The sequence below is a fragment of the Dioscorea cayenensis genome, chromosome 6 (assembly GCF_009730915.1).
Source record: "Dioscorea cayenensis subsp. rotundata cultivar TDr96_F1 chromosome 6, TDr96_F1_v2_PseudoChromosome.rev07_lg8_w22 25.fasta, whole genome shotgun sequence".
NCBI lineage: Eukaryota > Viridiplantae > Streptophyta > Magnoliopsida > Dioscoreales > Dioscoreaceae > Dioscorea > Dioscorea cayenensis.
In genome coordinates, this window is record NC_052476.1 from 1015389 (window position 1) to 1038863 (window position 23475).

Consider the following 23475-nt stretch of genomic DNA (forward strand, 5'->3'; position numbering starts at 1 on the left):
TCGCGTTTCCTATTGGGTCCCACCTCAACTCCGGCTCTTATCCACAACACCTGGTTTCACCACGCGCGCCTCTGTAGACCGTCCGATATAAGGGAACGGATCTAGAGATTAAATCGACGGTGGATGTAGCAACCGCATAGAAGAGTCGTATGAGTGTGTTTGTTCTGGTGCCGCGCCCGCCGAGGTGGAATAAAAAGGCTTCGAGATGAAAGATCGGAGAAAAAAAAGAGAGCTTTTCGTAGTCGATCGAAAGGGTTGCTTTGAAGGCAAGAGGGGAAAAAAAGAGAAAAAGGTGGATAAAACCCTAGCGAATTCCCTCCAATGCGGCTCCGATCGGCTTCGATTCGAGCTCTAATGGCGTTGAAGCTGTGGTTTATTGCTTTCTAGGCTGTGGTTTTGTTGGAGAAGGTGGTGGTGATTTGGGTTTTTTGATGGCGTCGAGGCAAGGAACTAGGCATCGGAAAGGGAGCTCGGCGGGGGGGAAGACTGTGAACTCGCCGTCATCGTCGACGACTTCGTCGTCGCGGCAGGTGATGGAGGTGGCGTCAGTGGATGAGCAGAGCTCGCCGGCGTCGTCGTCGGCGCAGTATTTCTGTGCTGATGGGATTGGGTTGGATGCGGACCCTTGCAAGGAGAATGTGTCCGTCACCGTCCGGTTCCGGCCGCTCAGGTATTGTGCATTTTGTGTTTTTGATTTTGTTTTTGGTTGGATTGATTGGAATGTTGTCTGATTTTATGGTTGGGTTTTGGTTTTTCTGGTGTTTAGTCCTCGGGAGATCCGGCAGGGGGAGGAGATTGCTTGGTATGCCGATGGGGAAACGATCGTGAGAAGTGAGCAAAATACGTCACTCGCATATGCTTATGGTACGTTCTCATTTAACTTGTGTCGCATTCCGAGAAATTCTCTGACTATTAGAAAATAATCATGGTCTTTGTTTTATCTGTTTGTTTTTGTGTTTGAGATTTATGAATGGGCTTCATTTGCTAAATGTTGGTGTTTTGCTGTAGCTGTAGATCTGGTTGGTTGTCGTATGTGGTTTATAAGCTTTCTTTGTAATTGATACATATAATGGGCAAACCCTTCGAATCATTCCCTACATTGAGGTGCAACTGCATCGTTGAGTCTTGTGGACAATTTGGCTAATGCACACAGTGCATGATGCACTGTGGATTATATTTTTCCTCATCACCGGAAGTTTCTCTTTGTGTCTGTATTTATATAAAGCATGCATATTTCTCGTATATTCAATATGTTATTCACCATTGGTGTTTTTGGAATTTGACCATCAATCAAGCTCTGATCCATTCTGGGGATGCTTGAATTGTGTAAAGCTGCATTGAGCATTATATACAAATAGTTTGGTTAATTTCATTTCCAGACACATAAACTTTTGACGTAACTGTTATCATTCTTCACATTATAGCTTCAGTACTCATGTGTGCATGAGGTAGATCACAGAAGCCTCTGATTAGTCAATCTATCTGTTTGTGTGTGATAATGCCAGATAGAGTTTTTGGACCTACAACTACAACACGCCATGTGTATGATATAGCTGCTCAGCATGTTGTCAGTGGTGCTATGGAGGGCATAAATGGTTGGTGTCAACAAATTTCCTCTATTTTCCTATTTTAGAAGGATATGGAAATCTGTGCAAACCAATACTTAACCAATTTTGTCCACAGGAACAATATTTGCTTATGGAGTTACAAGTAGTGGAAAGACCCATACAATGCATGTGAGCATTACAAATTGTTGTTTCAATTTTCAGTAGAATTACTTTTACATGTTTGGAGTTCTTTATTCAAGTACTCTTTCACAGTTTCACTCAGTGTATGGTTTTAATTTGCTGTGAACCTGTTGTCGTTCTCCAATTCTTATTGCTTGTTAACAGCAAATGTCTTTAAATGGTGCCCTAACCAATTGCAGGGAGATCAAAGATCCCCGGGTATTATACCTTTGGCTGTGAAGGATGCATTTAGTATCATACAAGAGGTGACTTGAATGGTTGTCCATTTCTAGGCTCTCTTTGTAAATTTCTGAACTTCCTTGTAACATATTTTTAAATTTTCTTATCCAGACTCCTAGCAGGGAATTTCTTCTACGTCTGTCATATATTGAAATCTATAATGAGGTTTGTCTCCTTTTCTCTTCTCTAGTCATGTTCACTCTGTGTTATTGTTTGATTTAGCAATGGGAAGATGTGGTCTCCTTGTTTTTGGTTTCTTCATCAGAGTTCTTGACTGACTTTTATGCTTTTGTTTGAATAAATGCCTTTTGTTGTTGTGTTTTTCACTGCCAAATCATCCATTTTGTGTCATGTATAAATTATGCTACCATTTCATATTACAGCTTTGTTGCCTTAAAAGAAATGCTTTTTTCTTTCATTTCTTCTTTATTTTGAATGGTTTATATTGCTCCTTAACCAATTAATGGCAATGTATTCTTTTTGTGCTAATCATCTTGTGAACTGACCAATGGATAATGGTGGGTATATGTATAGATTGCAAATATCAATATCAAAAAGTGCTGAAAATACTACTGCTTCTTGTCTTCATTTTGACACTTCGATGTGGTGGCTATTTTGCAACTTCTTTAACTGTTTCATGCAGAATGTTATGATCCCTTGTAATTTTTTCTTTTTCTGATGAAATATCTAACCCCATTATACCAATTTCAGGTTGTTAATGACTTGCTTAATCCGGCAGGCCAGAATCTAAGAATTAGGGAGGATCTTCAGGTGCTCCTGCCATTTATGCTAAATGGAAATGGTAGATTTGGTTGTTTGTGTGTTCAAATGTTGCTTTGTACTAATTGGTGAATGTTTTAATTCCTCTCAGGGAACTTTTGTTGAGGGTATTAAGGAAGAAGTTGTGTTATCCCCTGCTCATGCCTTGTCCCTTATTGCTGCTGGGGAAGGTATTCTTTTATGTTGCTAGCTTTCCTTTAATTATGATAATTTGTCTTGTCATGAACTCATATTACCATGGGCATATGTGATGTACCTGGCAGAATCCATTTAGTCAGTTCTATTCAAACTACATAATCAACTAAGAAAACTATGTAACTTGTTAGGCTTCATTCAATGGGTGTTATCATTTGCTAACAATGTGAATCAAGAGATTCTAGACTACTGATGTTATAATATCTGGATTGGCAGAGCACAGGCATGTGGGATCTACTAACTTCAATTTACAAAGCAGCAGAAGCCATACAATATTCACACTGGTACTTAAGCTGCTTTCAGTTGTTAAAGATAGGTGAATGTTTTGAGTGCAAAAAACATCTGATCCATTAGTTGTACTCCTTTTGCATGCTGTTTTATTACATTAATTGAAATAACTTTATGTTTGCCTCTCTTTGGTGATAGAAATCCCTTCTTTGAACATCCCAACTAGTATGCCCGACATGCCTGTATCTAGCTTGTGTTGTTTTTATTACTGTTCTTGAAGCCCTTTTCACAATGTCACTGCTCCAAATAACTCTATACGCTCTGAAGGAATGCATTATTAGTCTGTGAACTTCTGACATCTGTAGCTCTTTGTATTTTTCATCTTATACCTGCTGTTTGTTTTTAACTGAGCATTATTATGCAAATGAGATTTTCTGCTTTTTTCCTTGAAATGTAATTGAGTTAAGAATCATTTGAGATTATCAAACTTTTTGAACCATGGCTAAAGCATGTCTTGAACAAGTTCTGATTCTTACAAATGGTGCATTTGATCTCACTAGTTTAATTTGTAGTGTTGATAAACTACTATTTTGAATATCATGATTTGCATTGCCAATATATATACTGAACTTTGCTTAGTTCTGTAAAGGTGTAGATCATTTGCATGCAATGCTATGATGTGCATGAGCTTTTAAGCTGCTATTTTTCTTCCCATATTTGCTGATTTTCATGGGATTTAGTTGACAATGGTGACAGACAATAGAGAGTAGTCCCTGTGGTGAATCTAGTGAAGGTGGAGCTGTGAACTTTTCCCAGCTTGTAAGTTAAATTCAGAGACTTGCTTTCAATTTACCTTTGTTGCTTTGCTTTTTAATTTTCCTTTGTTATGTGGGAGCTTAAAAATGAAATACTAGATCTGACTAGTTTTTAATGCGTTAATCCATGATGGAACTCCCTCATATTGCTACTTTGGGCCACTCACTCAGCCACTATTCTTTTCACTGCAGCCTGCATATTCATGGCAGGCTCTTTCCAAAACATTCAATGGGATGCCACCCATTATTGATTGAAATAAGTTGTATATTAAGTTTAACAAAGACAATACTTCACCCATAGGTGATAGTTCACGCTCTGCAGCACTCATTGTAGAACACAAGGATGCAAGTTCTTCTGTAGTGTTATCATCTATTAAAGTCTTATGTCATTTTTGTATTTTACTTATATGTGCAGAACCTCATCGATCTGGCAGGTTCAGAGAGCTCAAGAGTGGAAACTACTGGAGTACGTAGGAAGGAAGGATCTTATATCAACAAAAGCCTTTTAACTCTTGGAACTGTGAGAACCTTTTAAATACTTGTATTTATTGGACTGTTGATTATACTTCCAAATTTGTTCTGGTGTTCTATTCATGGTATAAGATTACTGGAAGGTGGAAATGTATAGTTAATTGATCACCCCTATTTGTATTTTGGTATTGAAAAAAATTGACATGCCCATTTGTTGATTGGTTTTTACGTCTCTTTCTAGCAATTTACATTATTTTTGTGTTTATTAAAAATTGTAATCATTCAGAACCTCTAAATGCAGGTGATTTCTAAATTAACAGATGGAAAAGCTACGCATATTCCATATCGTGATTCCAAATTAACTCGTCTCCTCCAATCATCCTTGAGTGGTCAAGGGCGTGTATCTGTAAGTTGATAAATTCCTCCTGATTGTTTAACATGCATAGCCTGTAATAAGGGAAAGGAACAATCCAATATTCAATGTGTACTCTGGTTAAATTAAAGAACCACTTTGCTATGATGAGATATTCTGATATCTGGCAACTTGGCGCAGCTCATATGTACTGTTACACCATCATCAAGCAATTTGGAAGAGACGCACAACACATTAAAATTTGCACACCGTGCAAAACACATCGAGATTCAAGCATCACAAAACAAAGTATGCCAGTCTGTCTGGAATAGTTATTTCTTGGCATTTACTGTGATGTCTAATGGCTTCCTGTAGGCAGTTATTTAAACGGTAGTTCATAATATTCCTCCTAATGTTTTTGTTCATGATGTAACTGATCTTATGTCTTGCAGATTATTGATGAAAAATCTCTGATTAAGAAATATCAGACTGAAATTCGTAGCTTGAAGGAAGAACTAGAACAATTGAAAAGGGGAATTGTATCTTATCCTCCATTAAAAGATATTGGAGAGAATGACATTGTCCTATTAAAACAAAAGGTATGCTTACAAGTTATATGCTTCTTTTGTTGGGAATCACCAAATCTGCTGACCACTTTTAATAACTTTGAGATGTGAATAGCTAGAAGATGGTCATGTGAAGTTGCAGTCAAGGCTCGAGCAAGAGGAGGAAGCTAAAGCTGCCTTGTTAGGGAGGATACAGAGATTAACAAAACTAATTCTGGTGTCTACTAAAACTGCACAGTCTTCAAGATTTTCTCCGCGTCCTGGGCTAAGGCGAAGGCATTCCTTTGGGAGAAGAGGAGGTTTTTCTTTCTTCTTCTTCTTCCTTTTTTCTGTTTGTTTGTTTGTGATAATGTTATGCAAAACATTTGACTGTAGATATTGTGCTCTTTGTTCCTTGATTTCCTACTAACAGCTATTCATCATACTGAAAATGTGTTCATGTTAATTTCTTGTGTTTACATGTTTTACCCGGCTGGCTGTTCTTATATGTTGGTGTTTATGATGAACTTGCAGCTTGCTTACCTCCCATACAAAAGGCGAGACATGCTCTTGGATGATGAAAATTGTGACCCTTATGTTCCTGTAGAGGGATACAATGAGGCAACTGATGATAGTTCTAAGGAAGACAAAAAGAACAAGAAACATGGGCTCCTGAATTGGTTCAAGTCACGGGTATAAATTATACTAGTATTAAATTTCTTATTGATTTAATTAAGTTTGACAAATTTAGAACCTCAAAATTGCAAAACCTTTTCTCACATGATTCATTGATGATTTAATTTTATTTCTTGCCTTCCCCATTATTTTCTTCTCTGTCGTGGCTGTCAAGACATGGCGCATCTGACCTTATAACAGCAGCTTCTTTCGAGTTTATGGTCTTTTGATCTTTCACTGTTTTAAAATGTGATATAAAAATTGAGTTTGATTTGCAACTTTGTTAACTTTCAGCTTCTCAATATGACATGGTGCTTTCTTCAGATGCATTGATGAAACCTCATTTGATAAGCTTGATTTCTTTATAATTTTTTTATTTAGATCATTATTTTTTACTACTTTCAGAAACGAGATGGTGGAATGGCAACCTTAACAAGCTCTGATGGTGAAAAATCAAGTGTAACAAAATCGTTAACTACACCATCAACTCCTCAAGCATATGGCGAGTACGTCCCTGCAGAGGCTGGAATGCTAAACTCCCTCGATGGCACAGAATGGCCCTGGTGATCACATCTCGGATGTGGTGAATGGTAGAGAACTTCCCAGCGACAGTATTTCCCTTGAAGAGACACCTATGGTATGCAACCTGCCTTCTAGTTACTATCTGCATCTGGTTGTTCAATTGGCGGATGGCTAGTTTCTCTTCCCTCGTTAATGTCCACTTCAATATGAGCTACCAGTTTTGGATAATCATACTTAATTATACTGAATTTCTATCAAGTCCTGGCACTATCCCACTAATCTATTTTTACAAAATTTAATTATTTAAATAAATATGTCTAATATTTATTTATTTTTTAAAATATTGATAAATATTAATGATACTTAGAAAAATAAAATTTTTTACTTTTGATTAGTTATGTATTAGTTCGGTCAATGCAACGAAAGGTTATTCCCTAATCTAACATTTAAAATAAATTCTTCTAATTCAATGCTTTCATCTTCCGACCAAACTCCCATAATTTTCCGAAATTTCTATTATGCAAACTCGGCAATTATAGAAGCAATTTGAGATCATGAATCCAGTGTTTGATGTTGTATACCAACAACTCAATAGGCATTAACAAATTGAATATTGGATTTTTTTCCTAAAAATATGGGATATATATATATATAGGACCATTCATCGTCCATAGATAAGAAATCTATGGATGTCCATTATCTCGTTGGATTTTGATCCAATGGCCAATATTGACAAACAGTAGTCAATACGGTAACAAGTACAGTAATTACTATTTGAAACATAGTATGTAGTATTACTGTTTATTAATGTCGGCCCTTGGATCGCGATCCAATGGTTGATAATTAGACGTCCATAGAGGATATTTTGCCTATGTGTGTGCATACCTTCCAAAATTGTCATGAGCTTGCTTTATGAAGAATTTCAGTGACAGTATAATGTGTTCACCGATGTTAGTTGCCGTTTTAGTTCGCCCCACTCATAAATCCCTTTGATGATTTTTGTATTTATGTAGTGTAAATAACTTTCCTCTTGTTTTATCTGACTCTAGACTAGCGTAAAATCCATCGATCATGTTGAACTGCTGAGAGAGCAACTAAAAATTCTGTCTGGTGAAGTAGCACTCCATTCAAGTGTTCTGAAAAGACTTTCAGATGAGGCAGTGCACAACCCAAAGAAAGAACACATTCAAGTATTTCTTTGTATCTTGAATTATCGATTTGAAATACTGTGAAAAATGCACATTCTCAACTATCAAATTTTGATTTTGCAGTTGGAGATGCGCAAGGTGAATGAGGAAATCAAGGCCAAATCCCAACAAATAGCTTCTATAGAAAAACAGATGGCTGATTCATTCTTAGCTACCCAAGGCAAGATCGACAAGCTGGAAAATTCACTGGTAAATATTTTTGGAAAATTTACTGAAATGATAGATACTTCTGGGTTTTGATATAAATTTCCATGTCATCATAAATGTGTGTTTCCTGGTGCAGTCTTATGCTGACTTAGTAGAACAACTCAATGAGAAGTCTTTTGAACTTGAGGTAATTTAAGCTTTGGTAAACGTTTTTTTCCACATAGATGTTATGTTGATCATATCTTGCTTGAGGATGGTGTATAACTCTGAATTACCCATATATATTGTCTGGATAAACACTGCTTTTTGAAATCTTAAAAAATTAACAGTCATAATCATTATTATCATGGTTACGGTTTTGAGAGAAACGGAGACCATATAAATATCACCGTACCTTTTATTTGATTTCCAGGTGAAAACTGCAGATAACAGAGTGATCCAAGAACAGCTAAATGAAAAGGTTAGAATCATCACTCAATGTGCTCAAGCTTCTATTGCTGGATGATATTCTGAAATTAAGGCTATTAATGTCCAAAAATTTCTGTAATGGCAGACATCAGAATGCCAAGAGCTACAAGAAACAGTTGCTTCTCTTAGACTACAGCTCACACAAGCACATGAGGTGGAAAACTCATTTTTAACAAGTAATCAAACGCATCATGGAATTGGAGAAGCACAATCACCAAGGAGTAGAGATCTATCCTCAAGAAAGCTCTCAACTGAGCTCCTTCAGCAAGCTCAGGTAAATGAGTTATGCCATTTGTTCAAATAGTACCAACTATCTCCTAGCCCACCTACAGCCTCATGATTTGGTTAACAAATTCATGGTATATATATATACATACGCATATTTTGTGTACACAGAATTAATTCATCAGGAGTTTCAGTTGGCATTAATGTTTTTGTCTACTGAATATAAATAAAAATAACAAATTTGAACTATTTGTTGATAGGCTTCTGAGATTTGTGAATTAAAGGAGAAAGTTTTGGAGTTAACTGAAGCAAAAAGTCAACTTGAAGTTCGAAACCAGAAACTAATGGAAGAGAGCTCATATGCAAAAGGTTTGGCATCAGCTGCAGGTGTTGAGTTGAAGGCATTATCAGAAGAAGTCACCAAGCTAATGAACCATAATGAAAGACTCGCCACAGAACTCGCAACTCTGCGGAGCTCTACGCCTCGCCGAGCAACTAGTGTAACAAGGAATAACAACAGACGAGACAGTGGCCAACATATCAAGCGTCAAGAAACAATGGCGAAGAAAGAAGCAAATGCAGTATATGAAAGAGAGTTATTATCACTGGAAGCTTCATTAAGGGAAAAGGATCAAAGAGAAGTTGAACTCCAGAAGAAAGTAGAGGAATCCAAACAGAGAGAAGCCTTTCTGGAGAATGAACTGGCCAACATGTGGGTTCTAGTAGCTAAGCTGAAGAAAGCTAATGGAACTGAAACTAACGACTCAAATTTTAAAGAATGACAAGACCTAAATAATAAAAGAGTTGACAAGTCAAAAGTGATAGATAAGGTGTGTTGATTTGCTTGGGCGTGTGTGTGTGTGTGTGTGTCTGTGCAAATGTTGTATATTTGAGCTTACTTTGTATTGTGAATTCTTGTTATTCCTATTGGTTTTATTCTTTATACTGCTGTTCGTTGCAACCAATGGTTAACATAAAATCATAAACTATACATCCAAATTGTTAGAATAGGGATGAAGATTCAAAAATAATTTATTTTATAAAATATAAAAACTTTGAACACATGAACATGACTTTTCCTTCTATCAAATTGTCTTGTGGGACAGTGGGACAAGTGTTTTTAACTTTTTATAATTAGATGTCTAAAAACAAATAATCTTAGAAGTGGATCTAATATTAGGGAGAAAGAATGCATGTTAACTGTTTAAGTCATATGGTTTGCCTGCCACTCGCTTGACTTGGCCCTTAAGTTTATACACCATGCACCATTTTCAATAAAAAAAGAAACAATAAAAAACCAAATAAAGTAAATAAACAAAACAAAGAGTGACATGGATCCCCACTTCACTAATCCCTTTCCAAATAGTCCCCTTTCATGAACACTACCTTTTCTTTTATTCCACCTAGCAGCATGGTCGGTGCTACGTGGCACCACACCATTGGCCACTTATTCCCTTACAACAGAGAATCCCAACCATGAAAACCTTGGACGTATTCCCTGCTGTAAGGAATCCTTACTTCACAAGTAAAGTTCACAGAAAGCCCCTCCACTGTTACTACCATTTCGTTTTAATATAATATATATATATATAGATTTTTTTTTTTTATGCCCTCTTTAATCCCCCCAATAAAAACCTCTATATAAACCCCCCTTCTCAACAACTTCTTTTACTCACTTCTAACAAGAGAAATCAAAGATCATGGCTAATAGTAGATACTATTACCAAAACAGTCCTCAATATGGTAGTTCATCTTACAACCAAGTCCCTACACTTCCAATCCACTTATGCTTCTTTCTTGTGATACTTTTGTTGTTCATGGGTATATCATGGTACATGAGTTATGAGTCTGCATTTGAGAGTGTAATGGAGCAACTCAAGCTCATGCTCATCCTTTCACCATTAGTGTTGTTACTTGCTGTGCACTGGCTGTCTCAGCGCTCGCCGGAGCTTCTCATTCCTTTGCCGGAGAAAGAGTCTTTCCACCGTGCCGGAGGATCTCCATGGGGTGTTGCCTTTGTTTTGGTTCTCCTCATGTTCATGATCTCTTATCAGTCTTATTTTCAAGAAAGATGGTTCCCTCTTCTCAGCAGATGATGAATGATGAATGATGAATGATGAATGATGTAACTATTAGAGGGAGAGCTTGGTCTTTTCCTCTTTTTATTTTTATTTTTATTTTAATCTTTTTTTTAGATGGTTAGCTAGTAAAGAAATCTTATCTCTCCTCTAGTTCATTCTAGTAAATTTGGATATATATATATATATATAATAATAATAATAATAATAATAATAATAATAATCATAAATATTTGTTTCATCTTACTGAGATAAGGTATTTATGGTTTGCATTGAGTATGTTTTCAAGTTTGGCTTATTTCTTTTATCTTGTTTTTGGCAAAAATGAGTACTTTTAATTACATTTTTTTATAAAAAAAAACTCATATTTATTTGTGGAAGTCTACTAATCAATGTCATTTGCTTATATACCTCTTCTCAGCATATCTTTTTCTACAAATTGTAAGTTAGTTTTTTTTATTATAAAAAATACAAGCAAATATATAAACGGGTACAATTTTTGTGAGGATGTACAAGCAATTTTCTGTCCCTAGCTAGTGCCTAATAATAATTAGTTAATATAATAATTTTAAATTTAGATATATAAACTTTCGCTATTATTATTATTATAACAATAGATGGAATCCAACTAGCTAATATATATGTACGTTTGGTATTTATTTATTAGCACAAAAAGAATTTGCAATCTTATTATGTTATGCTTTCACAAAACAAAAAGTTATGGGGAATGCATGCCTACACATGCCAAGAAATAAGGGTGTATCTCTTAAATTAGCCTGCTCTTTGCTTTTAAAAAAAGACAAGCTTTAGGGGTGTCTAGTCTAGTGTAGGACTTGCATCTGATCTAGTGTTTCTTTTGTGGCATAAATCAAATGGGGCTTTGTAAATTAATCAATACTTTAATAAGTGTAATGAGACAAGCTATGTTTGATATGTTTTAATTGTTTCAAAAGTTCAACTTCTTATAATAATGGTAAATATAAGATCTTAGATTTCACTTTCCCTTTTATTTATGTATGTTTTTATGATGTGTGTTTATGTTCTTTGGTGTATTGGATTTAGATCATGCTCATTTAAAAACCCACCACTCAAGATTTTTTTTTTCTTGATTTTGAGTGTGTTTATGTGATTAATTTTTTGTTTAATAGGATATTTCCTTTGCAAATGAGAAAGATATCTTAAGACTTTTAATATTCCGATTAATATAAAAGTTATGATATAGGTAATCATTTTCTGAAAACTCTGTTTTGTATATCCTCACTTATTTTTCCAATCCAAATAATTATTATAATTTTGCTACTTTGATTATTTATGTACTTCGTAACTTCACCCCTCTTCAGTTTTACAACTCATGATCTTTGTATTTGTAAATTGCCATATTTTTAATATATTTTGTGTGATTTACTTATTTTTTTTCTCAAAAACTTAAGTTTGAGTGCTTATTGTTTGGATATTTTAGTTGACTATGATTTAAAAAAAAATTATTTATTCTATTTTCTCCAAAATTTTATGATAAAAAACTTAGTTGAACCATTTATTAACATTTTCCCTTATTATTAACACTCTATTAATTTTATAATAATAATAATATGGAAATGTCAATGAAAAGAAATTTATCAAGTATAGAGTTTTCATATACAGTTTTAAAAACCATGGGTCTCCTGAGCGACCTCTGGGGGGGCGCGGGAGGCGACGACGGCAAGACTCAAGACGGTAAGGAGGTTGCAGGCATTTACAAGGGCATCGACGATAGCAGGCGATCCTTCGCACAGGTGGTGAGCTCGGAGTCTTCGGGCGATTCTCACGCGTCCAAGAAGGTCAGGCCTGTGGTCAAGATGAAGATGCAGGGGGATATCAGAATGGCGGGTTCCAAACGTCCTAGATCTCCTACGGAGGCAACGTGTGGCCGTTGTTTCCGCGCCTCTCACAAAACCGCGGAATGCCGGCATCAAATTGTCTGTCTGAGATGTGCCTGCGTCGGGCACATGGCGGCGAGATGCCCGGTGGTGCGCAGTCCAAACCGTAAGCGACTTCACGTGCGGTCGAAGAAGACGATTCCCACCGAGGTAGAAGGTGGGCTGAGGATGGAATCTCAATCGGTGCAAACGACTGTGTTGCATCCGGTGACATCGGCGGCGGGGCATGTTTCGCGGGCGTCGCTGTCTATTTCTCTAACCCCAGATATAGAGAAAATGCGTGAAGACCTCGCCAAAGTTGCTGTTCTCTCTTTGGTGGAGGGCAACGTCAACGAGGCGAGTATCTTGGAAGTGGCTCCGAGTATCATCAATAGGAACCTCGCCGGACCGATCACTCCCTTGAATGATTGTGCATTTCTTATTCCGATGGCTACCCGGGATGAGGTTAAAGAGATCTGCAGGCTTGGCAGTTTTCAGGCGACCACCAAGGAGGGACCATGCATGCTGAGGCTTTCTCCTTGGTCGGCGGAGATTGGAGCTGTGGGTCGCGCGGCCGGGTCGGGACAGTGGATTTATCTGTGGAATTTCCCTTTGCACGGATGGAGCTGGGGTACCATCGCTGAAGTGGTGCAGCCGGTTGGTGAACTGGTGGCTTTGTCCCAGGCGACTACGCCTCACAAATAGTTCTTATCGGTGCTCGTACGCCGTAGAGCGGGGGTTTCGCTGCCGTTTGAATTAGATCTCAGCATGGGAATGCGGAGATATAACGTGCTGATAACGGGTGATCGAGGGGTTTTACCGTCCTTCCGGCGAGAACTAGGCAGGTATGTGTTAATGGATACTCATGAAATGGCGGTTCAGCAGCATGAACGCAGGAGCACGCATGAAATCTCAGCTTCAGAGAAAGGGAAGAAGTCGGTTGGATCAACTAGAGGCTTCAAGCCGGTGTCGCCGGAGTGGACCAAGGATAGTGGACAGGGTGAGCACAGCTCCCGTCCAGATATTCTTGCCGATGTTCGCTCGTTGGAGGCTGTGAGAGATGGTGACTCTACTGTGCCCGAGACCGTGGTCGAGCCCAGCTCCCACGTCGGCGGTAGGTCGTTGGGGGGGTGGTCGAGCTTGGCTCCCACCGTGTTGTGCCGACGACGATCCGTCCTAGGATGCCGGGGGCACGGACCGTTGGTCCAGCGCTTACGAGGGAAAGATCCGCTGGCTTTGTCAAGGCTCAGACCTCCGAGCGAAAGCGACCGACGGGACCTGACGTGCGGGGGGGCCAGGAACCAAGGGACCGACGTGTCGAATGCTGGAAGGTTAAACCCAGTTCGGCGCCAGATGGCAACCTGCACTCGTCCGAGGTTTCTCGAGTGGTGAAGCACGTGTTGCTTAAAAGGAGAGATGAACGGGGGGTTACACGGACCAGTGGGGATGCAGAGAAAGTCGTGGGTATTTATGCTGACTCATTACCAGAGTTGGACCCAATCACATTGGGGGGTTATGGCTGGTCCACGGGCTGTGGAGACACATGCTTCGAAGCGAATTGTGATCCATTTGTTCTGGGTGAAATTGGTCATGAGATGGGCCAAGAATCATCAACTCAACAGGCTGAGAACAAAGTTATTGGGCCCAAGGTGACTGATGGATCATTTACAGAGGATCTGTTCTCTAGGAACGATGAAGGACGTTTGCTGGGCTGTGGGCCTTCAGATGATTCCCAAATAATTAAAGCAAAAGAAGTGGTGGTCGCTAGGACCGTGGATACGGATGAGGACAAGTCTATTTCTGGGCCGGGGGTGGATGAGCCGCCTCAAATTAGCTCAGGACCGATCCCTGGGCCTAAGTTAAAAGGGGTTGCAAATATGGACTTAGGAACGATTAATTTTAAAGACGAAGCTTCATTGCCCCAGTTGACACCACCGGTTGGCTTTATTTGGGAATACATTGCAGGAGGATGGGCCCTGAGGCCCAGAACCGGAAAACCAGACACTACGGAAGGAGGACCATCTTTGGATCGTGAGGGTGCGATTTCTACATCTGACAGCAATGAGGAGTCGGATGACTCGTTCTCAGAGTTTGAGAGAAATCTCAAAGAATTATTGCCTGATTTGCCTGGGGGATCGGTGTCAGTCGATGAGGAGCTAAGGCGCAACACCAGGAAAAGTGAGAGGAAGAAAAAGCCTTCATCACGTTTCAATGAGGAGGCCGGTTTCATTGCTGAACCCCCGAGATCATCAAAGAAGAAGGGACCGAAAGGAGATACCGTCGAAGGTACTTCTTCCAAACCCTTTTTAATTTCTGATTGGAACAATGCTCAACTTGCTAAATATTGTGATGCATGCGGTATTACTTTTACCTCTGATGAGAATGCATGCCTAGACCATATCCGTCATTTAGAACTTACTAGAATGGCTCCCTCGGGGAAGTCGGCTCCTCCTACTGAGGAGCGGGAGAATTAGTGGTGTTTATGAATATTATAACTTGGAATATTAGGGGGTTGGGTAAACAATCTAAGCGGTTTCTGGTGAAGGATTTTCTCAATATGCACTTTGCGGATGTCTGTTGTCTACAAGAGTCAAAGCTCGAAGAGATCTCTGCAGCAACATGGAGGGAAATTGGCGGGCATCGTCTTGATAAATTCTGTTTTGTTCCGGCAAGAGGTTCGGCGGGGGGGATTATCGTCGGGTGGAATAGTGCAAGTTTTACATGCTCGATTTTAACAAGGGGCACCTTCTGTCTCACGGTGGAATTTTATTCCAAATTGGTGAACGTGACTTGGCGATGCACAACCGTCTATGGTCCCAACGCTCGCGCGCTTAAGCGTGAGTTTTGGGAGGAATTGAGAGCAAATGTGGGACCCCAAGACAAGCCGTGGATCATTTGTGGTGACTTTAACGCAACGTTCAAGGTGGAGGACAAAAATGGTGGCATCCCCAATCTTGAAGACATTAGAATGGCCAATTTGTTCCTCCACGATTTAAAGCTTCAGGAGCCCCCGGCGGTTGGTCGCAGGTTTTCTTGGACCAATGGTCAATCGGAGGCGATCTGGGTGAAGCTGGACAGATTCATAGTCAATGAGGATTGTGCCAGCAGATTCCCCAAAATGATCCAGAATAGTCTGCCGAGGTTGGGCTCTGATCATGTTCCAATACGGCTTGAGGTGAGATACCACTGTTCTATGCCGCGTCCTTTTAGGTACGAAATAGCTTGGGCAACGGCTGAGGGCTTCGGGGACCTTGTAAAAAAGTGGTGGGAGGATTGCTCGCTACAGGGGTGTGGGGCTTTCGTGATGGCAAAAAAATTAATGTACCTCAGAGGCCAGCTGCGTACATGGGCAAAATTCTCTTTTGGATCCATCAAACTCAAGAAACTTGCGTTGTTACACGAACTGGATTTGCTAGATGTGGCTAAGGAGAATGGGGTTCTATCGGCCGAGGAGTCAAATCACGAGGTAGCTACCAGATCGGAGTTGGATCAAATCTGTAAACAAGAGGAAATATATTGGAGGCAACGTTCCAGGTTACAATGGTTGAAAGAGGGTGACGACAATACCAGTTATTTTCATGCGGTGGCCAATGGTCGTAAAAATAGAAATTGTATTCCTTGTATTGCTCACAATGGCGTCACTATAACGGACCCTAAAGAAATTGGAAAAGCGTTTTGTGAGCGATTTCACCAACAATTTGGTCTTAAGAGATCTACCCGTTCCTTGATTGACTTTAGGAAATTACTGTTAAACAGGAACGCTATGGATCTATCACAACTCGAAAGGCCTTTCACAATAGAGGAAGTCAAAGCGGCCGTATTGGATCTGGGTAAAGATAAGGCGCCAGGACCTGATGGTTTCCCCCTACAGTTCTTTTGACAGTTTTGGGAGATAATCAAAGGGGACTTGATACTTCTGTGCGATGATTTTTTCTGGGGGAGAGCGAATCTTGAGCGTATCAATTGGGCTAATATAACCTTAATCCCCAAAGTGGAGACACCAGAATCGACAGGGGATTTCCGCCCTATCAGCCTAATCAATTCCACTCAAAAAATTTTATCTAAGATTTTGGCGTCTAGGCTCAGTAGGGTGATGCATTCTTTGGTTGACGCGAATCAGTCGGCGTTCTTGAAAGGGAGGTGCATTTTAGATAATATTGCCACGGCGGAGGAACTTATCTTCAGCTTACACAAGCGTAAGCTCCCGGGATTTATTCTTAAAGTGGATTTTGCCAAGGCATTTGACTTAGTTGACTGGGATTTCCTGTTTGACCTAATGCGCGCTAGAGGATTTGGGGATAGGTGGGTGGGCTGGATCAAAAATATTCTTGTTTCCTCTAAAGCATCTATCTTGGTTAATGGAGCTCCGAATGGTTACATCAAGTATCAACGAGGGCTGAGACAGGGTGATCCCCTGTCTCCATTACTTTTTGTCTTGGTAACTGATGTTTTAAGCTCGATGTTTGATCATGCCCTCAATGCCAAAATCTTAATTGGGGTTCCTTTGGGGGAGTTGAGGAGTAAGTGCAACCTGTACTATGCTGATGATCTGTTGGTCTTATCTTCTGGGGGATTGGAGGACCTCAGGATTATTAAGCTGATCCTCTATCTATTTGAAGGTATGTCGGGCCTGGAAACTAACTTCGCAAAAACATGCCTTTATTCAAGCAAAACGGGTGAGCTTCCTGATCAAGTGGCGGCGGCGACCATGCAGTGTAAGGTGGGCCTCTTGCCTATTACTTATCTGGGTATCCCAATATCTGGGAGAAGACCGAGGCGTCAAGATTGGGAAGGGGTGATTATCAAGGTAAGACGAAGACTCGCGGCTTGGAAAATGAAACATATTTCTTTAGGGGGTCGGCTTACTCTGGTGAACTCTGTGCTATCGGCTATTCCCACATTCTGGATGTCTTTATTTCGTTTACCTTGCTGGGTTATTAAGGACATCGACCGCATTAGAAGGGATTTTTTGTGGTCGGGGCCGGATATTGAGCGCCCGGGTTGTCGACTGGTCTGCTGGAAAAAGCTTTGTCGACCCAGGGACCAGGGTGGTTGGGGCATCTTAGATTTAGCCAATTTCAACCAGGCTTTGCTTGGGAAATGGTGGTGGAAATATATGATGGACCCCACTTGGGGTGGTGCGAAGGTTATCCAATTTAACTACGGTCTGGCACGTTCCAATGGTTGGCCTGCTCAAACAGGTCGAATCTCCTACTTCTGGAAGGGGGTTTTATCCTGCTTGCCGGCTCTCAGAAGTTGTGTTTCGCACGAAATCAGCAACGGCAGGGAAACACTCTTTTGGAAGGATGGCTGGCTTAATGGGACTGCACCTATGGATATGTGGCTGACTGAGTTCCCTGGCTAGCTCGGCGCCCAACGACACGATTCACGAGCTTATTCACTTATTAGAGGAATCCCCTTTTGCCGATAATGAATTCGTTCGTCAGGTTAATGCCCAAGTGAGGAGGCCTGATAATCTGATGTGGGACAAAAAGAAATGGAGACTCACCGGGAATAGCAGTTTCTCGGTGAAGTCATTTTATATTCGGTTAGTCGATGGTGGGCTCAGGTGCCCGGTGTCGCGCTTTTTTTGGCGTGGTGGATGCCCTAAGAAAATCAACCTCTTTAATTGGCTGGTTTGGCAAAATAAAATTCTGACCCTGGAAAATTTGGCCAAAAGAAGATGCAACAGGTTACCTACGGCGACATGTGTTTTGTGTAATGCGGAAACTGAGTCAAGTGACCACCTCTTCTTGCACTGCTCCTATGCCAAATTGGTGTGGGATTACTTTGTCAGGATACTGCAGTTTCCTTCAGTTCCGAGTTCGCTTGAGGATCTTTGGGGCCAGTGGAGATTTAGTCTGCCTAACGAGAAGAAGGCTTTCGGAGACCTTGTTGGGAAAGCAATAATTTGGAATATTTGGCTTGCTAGGAACGATCTTATTTTCAATGCCAATGTTTTGACTGCACATTGTCTCATTTTAAAAATTGACCGCATGCTTGTATCTTGGTGCTCTTCACTCGCAGATGGTAATAGAGAGAAGATGGAGGATGCTATCCATACTCGCAGTGAGGAGTCCTGAGTTTCTTGGCCCGCTGCAGGACGGTTTTTGGGGAGACTAGGACTCGTGAGGAGGCTCACGCTCCTGACTCGCTAGTCACGATTTCTCGCTTATCCGGGGCACCGGTCTTTAGCATCGGGTTCTCTGCTGTTTTTTTACTTTTGTTGTATCTCACCACATCTAGTGGTTGACTTTTCAGTATCGCTTTGTTCCGTTAATCGAGTGGTTTATCCACCTTTTCAAAATTATCAAAAATGGAGCTTCTTTTAAGATGAGGAGAATGTGTCAAGAATCATTAGATTAAAAAAATATGAAAAAAAAATAATAATAAGGTCTCTTGTTTTTTATGCAAGTGGAATGTAGAGTTGAGGTCTATGAAATGAAAAGAGGATGATGTTACTGAGATAAAATTATTGAAGAAAACAAGAGATGAGCAGGCATCTTTTTTTATAAAAAGTGAAAGGGCTATTTTGTTCATTGGACAAGATGTTGACAAGAGATGAGGTTACTTTATGGAATGTTACTCTTTTATCTTCATATTTATTTCTCCATTAAAAAAAAAAAAAGTTCAATGCCAATGTGCCTTATTAAATTAATTAATAAACCACTCAATCAAATTCATTTTTTCACCTTATGACTCCACAATAAAAGAGGGGTAATTTATTTTTCATCTAGGTAAATGATTGAGAGTTGGATTTGCTTCATTTAAAAGTTTGTGTCTTATCTATTATATATATATATCAATCATTTTTTTGAACTTGTGCATTCTTTATTTTATTTTTATTATCATCGTGATTGTACTCTAGTGTAGTGGCAAGATATTTAATTTTCATGTAAGAGGTTGAGGATTCGACTCTCTCCCAAAATATGGTTGAAATTTAATAATAAAAAAAATCTATGTTTAAGGTGACTTGTATATATATATATATATTATTTTTCTAAGATTTTATAATGTTTGTCTTCTAAAATCCAACATATATATTCCAAAATCAATTAGGAGTAAATATAAGGTTGAATGTAAAATTAATTTTCATTTATTGTCATTGATTTTTTTTTTTATAAAATTGATTATGTTAATTGAAATTGATTTTTTTTATTTTTGATTTTTTTTTGAAAAGAAATTTGATCTTTATTATGTTGAATTTTTTATTTTTAAATAATTGAGCTCCGAATCAGGTAACTAAACAATCCCTAACCCTATTTGGAGTTTTGTGAATATGTTCTATCTTCCACTTTATGGGCTGCGTCTATAGTTTAAGTTTAGAAATGGATCCGAGTTTGCAACTTTGGGCCTCAACCCACATATTCAAATGACAGAGCCCATTAACAAATATTTCTAGAGATAACTTGTACTTAATGGGTGTTCCTATTCAAGACACATAAATCACAATTCATTAGTAAACTAGAAATTCACATTTAATAATAATTGATAGTGACAATAATCGACATTGAACAAATTAGAAAAGATGAAATAAAATAAAATAGTTCATGCCGTGGTTATTTTTTAGAATATTTAGTTTGCGTCTAATAATAAATTTTTTAACTTAAAAGCTCTTCGCATATTAATCATTTATTTTTGAAATTGCTTATTTGGTTCTTTATTGTCTTTGACAATAACACAAATTTTATTATCGTAAACTCCACTAATTATCGAGGGTAATAAATTTGTACTCAAAGAGCTTATTTATTTATTTTTTTCTTATAATATTGCTATGATTGGTTGATTTTTGTAAGTAATTACTTCTTAAATGTTATCCTCACTATTTTGAGTTTCTTTACATTTTATATTTTTATTATTTTTTTATTATTATTTTTTTACAAATGGACAAGTCACACTTTAACTATGAATTAGGTTTATTATTGGTTTTTTTTCAATAATCATTATCCTTTTTATTGCAATTGTAATATTTTATTCTTGATGTCACTACCTAAGGTTATCTTACCCCTCTTATATTTATTATTTTAATTTTTAATATATGTAATTTATTTCTTTTATTAAGAGACAAAGAGATATATATATATATATATATATAGGACTATTTATCTATGGACGTCCATAGATAAAAAATTTATGGACATCCATTATCGCAGTTGAATCTCAATCCTACGGCCAATAGTGATGAACAATAGTTACTACAGTAATAAGTACAACAATCACTGTTTCAAACAATACATTACACATTAATACTATTCATCAATGTCGGTCGTTGGATCACGATTCAACAACTGATAATTGGAAGTCCATAAATGATGTTTTGTCATATATATTTATATAGTTGTTCGTTACAAAAGTCTAAATCAGTGAGATAACTACTGTTCATCATGCAACAATTTACAAGAGAATAAACTTCCAAAATCATTCTCTTTCCTACACTTTCTATTGCATCACTATCATCTCTTTATTAAAATCAAGAACCTCGAGACAAAGAAACGGATAACCCTAAAAGTTAGTGAGGAAAATAAAAAATAAAAAAGAGAAAGAGATACAAAAGAAAGAAAAGGGAAGTAATAGAATGCATGCTCCTCTCAAAGTGAATTTAAGCTTAAAAAAGAGATTCCTAAGCATGTGCATTTACTTAGTATACCATTTCCTTCTTTCCTTCTCTCATCATCCTCATTCTCAAAAGTATAACACCAAAGCTATACATAGTACAACCCCAGAAGTTGCTCTGATGCTTCAATTCCCCCTCATTTGGCCCCATCTTATCTAAAACACATGAATAACTGATATTCCATCAGCAAAGTACTTCAAATTTATTTCAAATATTAAAGAAAAAAATAGTTGATATTTAAGTATCATTACAAGTACTCAATGAGGCTTAGATTTGAAGATTTTTGGCTTTGGAAATCACTAGTTTCCACTTACCAACTTTGAGAGGTCTAGTGAAAAGTTATAAAGGAAAAATTACACATAATTTATATTTGAAAATAAAAGTTGAAAAGAATCAAATGTAAAAGTAAGCAAAGAGTTCAAATGAGAGCTCTGAAGCATGTGAGTAAGATGCCATCAACAAGAAAACCAAAGGGAGAGAGAACAAACCAAAAGCCATTAAAAGTGAGAGCTTTGCTTTCATAAAATTCATTTCAGTTATATGCTCCAAACTGAACTCATCTTCTCTCTATTTCCTTTTTTTTTTTTCTTTTCAGTGTACTCCATTTCATGTTAAGATTTACTCACATATATATATATATATATATATATGATCTTTAAAAAAACTATAATAACAAAAACAATTGTTACATTTTGAAAGTTATATATATATATATATATATCATAGTGAACTAACATGAGGCAATGAAAGCTTCTGATGGATTTGGGTTGGAAACTGTGAACAGTGTTTTCAGTATGTTCTTATAAAGCAAATGATTGTACACTAATTGCCAGCCTTCTAAAGGCTGACTGCTCTTCACTATTCATGTTGTTTGTTTTTTTTACACTTCCAAGAAAACACCACCTCTTTGCACTGTGTTTTTCAAAGCATAGTTAATTACAAAAGTTCCCATTTGTATTGGAACTTGTTTCCATACATATATTATACAATAGAATCCTAGTGGAGAAATCATAAAAAGTGATATACTTGCAAATTTTAAATATTTGTTAAAAAAATTGAAAATTGGAAATGAAAATGTAAATAGGAGTTGGTCAATGAGATTTGACATGAAAACAAGTTGTCAATTGTAGGGCATTTTGGTGGTCCAAAATGATGAGAAAAAGTAAGATCAAATCTTCAAAATGTTCAATCTATGAAACATTGTGGGGTACTAAAGGTAATAAAAGATCAACATCAAATACAGGAACAAGGAATCAAATTATCAATTTATTATGATTATTATGGAAACAAGGTGATTATAAGCAAGATATTGACATTCCAAACAGTGATGTGTTTTTCTTACCTTTCTTCTTTTTTTCTCCCTCTTTATGTGCTTTTGTTTCTGAATGATTCCCTTAATTAAACCTGTCTTTTTTACTCACTCTCATGAGCTGACCCCCAATGCAAAACCAAGGCCACTTTTTTTTAGCTTTTTTTCTTTTTTTCACTAGGTCTAAACTTGCATTTCTTGTTTTCAACCAAAATAAAATAGCAAAGTGAATTAAAAGGTTTTACAAAGAAAGAAAGAAAGAAAGAAAGAAAGGAAGAATAGATCCCTTGTAATAATAGCATGGTATAGCATATCATAAATGATTTCATCTACTACTAGCCTTTAAAATTTGGTCTTTTGCTACTTTATTTATAAAAATTCTTAAACATTTATATAAGTAAAATTAAACATATTATTATATTTAACCAATAATCATTTCATCTAATCACGTTTAAGTCCCACACATAAAAGTATTTCGTGTCCCATTGAGGAGGCTGATTTGAATCTCAGTTTATTTATATTGAAAGACAAGTATTATAGAGCTTTATATTTGCGCTCATCATATATATATATATATATCACACACGTCTCTAAAACATGATTTACCCATATTTATTAATATATCTATATATTGTTTAAATCTAGTAAAATGATCAACGAAACATATCTAATTAAGATTATAGTTTAATGCTATAACGGTCTAATAATAATATAATATATATATATATATATATATATATATAAACATTTGATAGTTATGAGATCTATCAAATATTGTGCACCAATTAAAGTGACAAAAAGGATTAGCAAGGATACATAGAAGGGATTTATAAAGCAAAGCATGACAAAAAGCAAAAGCACACAAACAGCCCTCCCCCACTCCCCCTACTTTCACATGTCCATCCCCCTCCATGCACACCCACTCGTGTTAATTAACAAATAACCAAAACGATTCCCTCTCTTCTCCCCTCTCACTCAACT

The 23475-nt window shown here is 37.7% G+C and overlaps 3 protein-coding genes across 3 annotated transcripts; all 3 read left to right on the forward strand.

Annotated features, from left to right (window-relative positions):
* Positions 1-274: 274 nt before the first annotated feature.
* LOC120262961 (kinesin-like protein KIN-7D, chloroplastic) lies at positions 275-9541 on the forward strand. The gene is given in 24 exon segments (XM_039270881.1): positions 275-670; positions 767-864; positions 1506-1595; positions 1684-1736; positions 1928-1993; positions 2079-2132; positions 2679-2738; positions 2839-2917; positions 3159-3226; positions 3927-3989; positions 4401-4505; positions 4758-4862; positions 5010-5117; positions 5261-5407; positions 5490-5670; positions 5886-6046; positions 6434-6565; positions 6567-6665; positions 7600-7740; positions 7822-7947; positions 8042-8092; positions 8318-8365; positions 8459-8647; positions 8859-9541. Coding segments are annotated over 24 exon segments (2985 nt in total). The 5' UTR covers positions 275-431; the 3' UTR covers positions 9381-9541.
* Positions 9542-10254: 713 nt separating this feature from the next.
* On the forward strand, positions 10255-10792 carry LOC120262960. The gene has a single exon (XM_039270880.1). It carries the CDS (start codon positions 10299-10301, stop codon positions 10692-10694), a length of 396 nt encoding a protein of 131 aa, XP_039126814.1. The 5' UTR covers positions 10255-10298; the 3' UTR covers positions 10695-10792.
* A 4336-nt stretch (positions 10793-15128) lies between these two features.
* LOC120263623 lies at positions 15129-16451 on the forward strand. Its single transcript, XM_039271589.1, has one exon. It carries the CDS (start codon positions 15129-15131, stop codon positions 16449-16451), a length of 1323 nt encoding a protein of 440 aa, XP_039127523.1.
* Positions 16452-23475: the final 7024 nt, after the last annotated feature.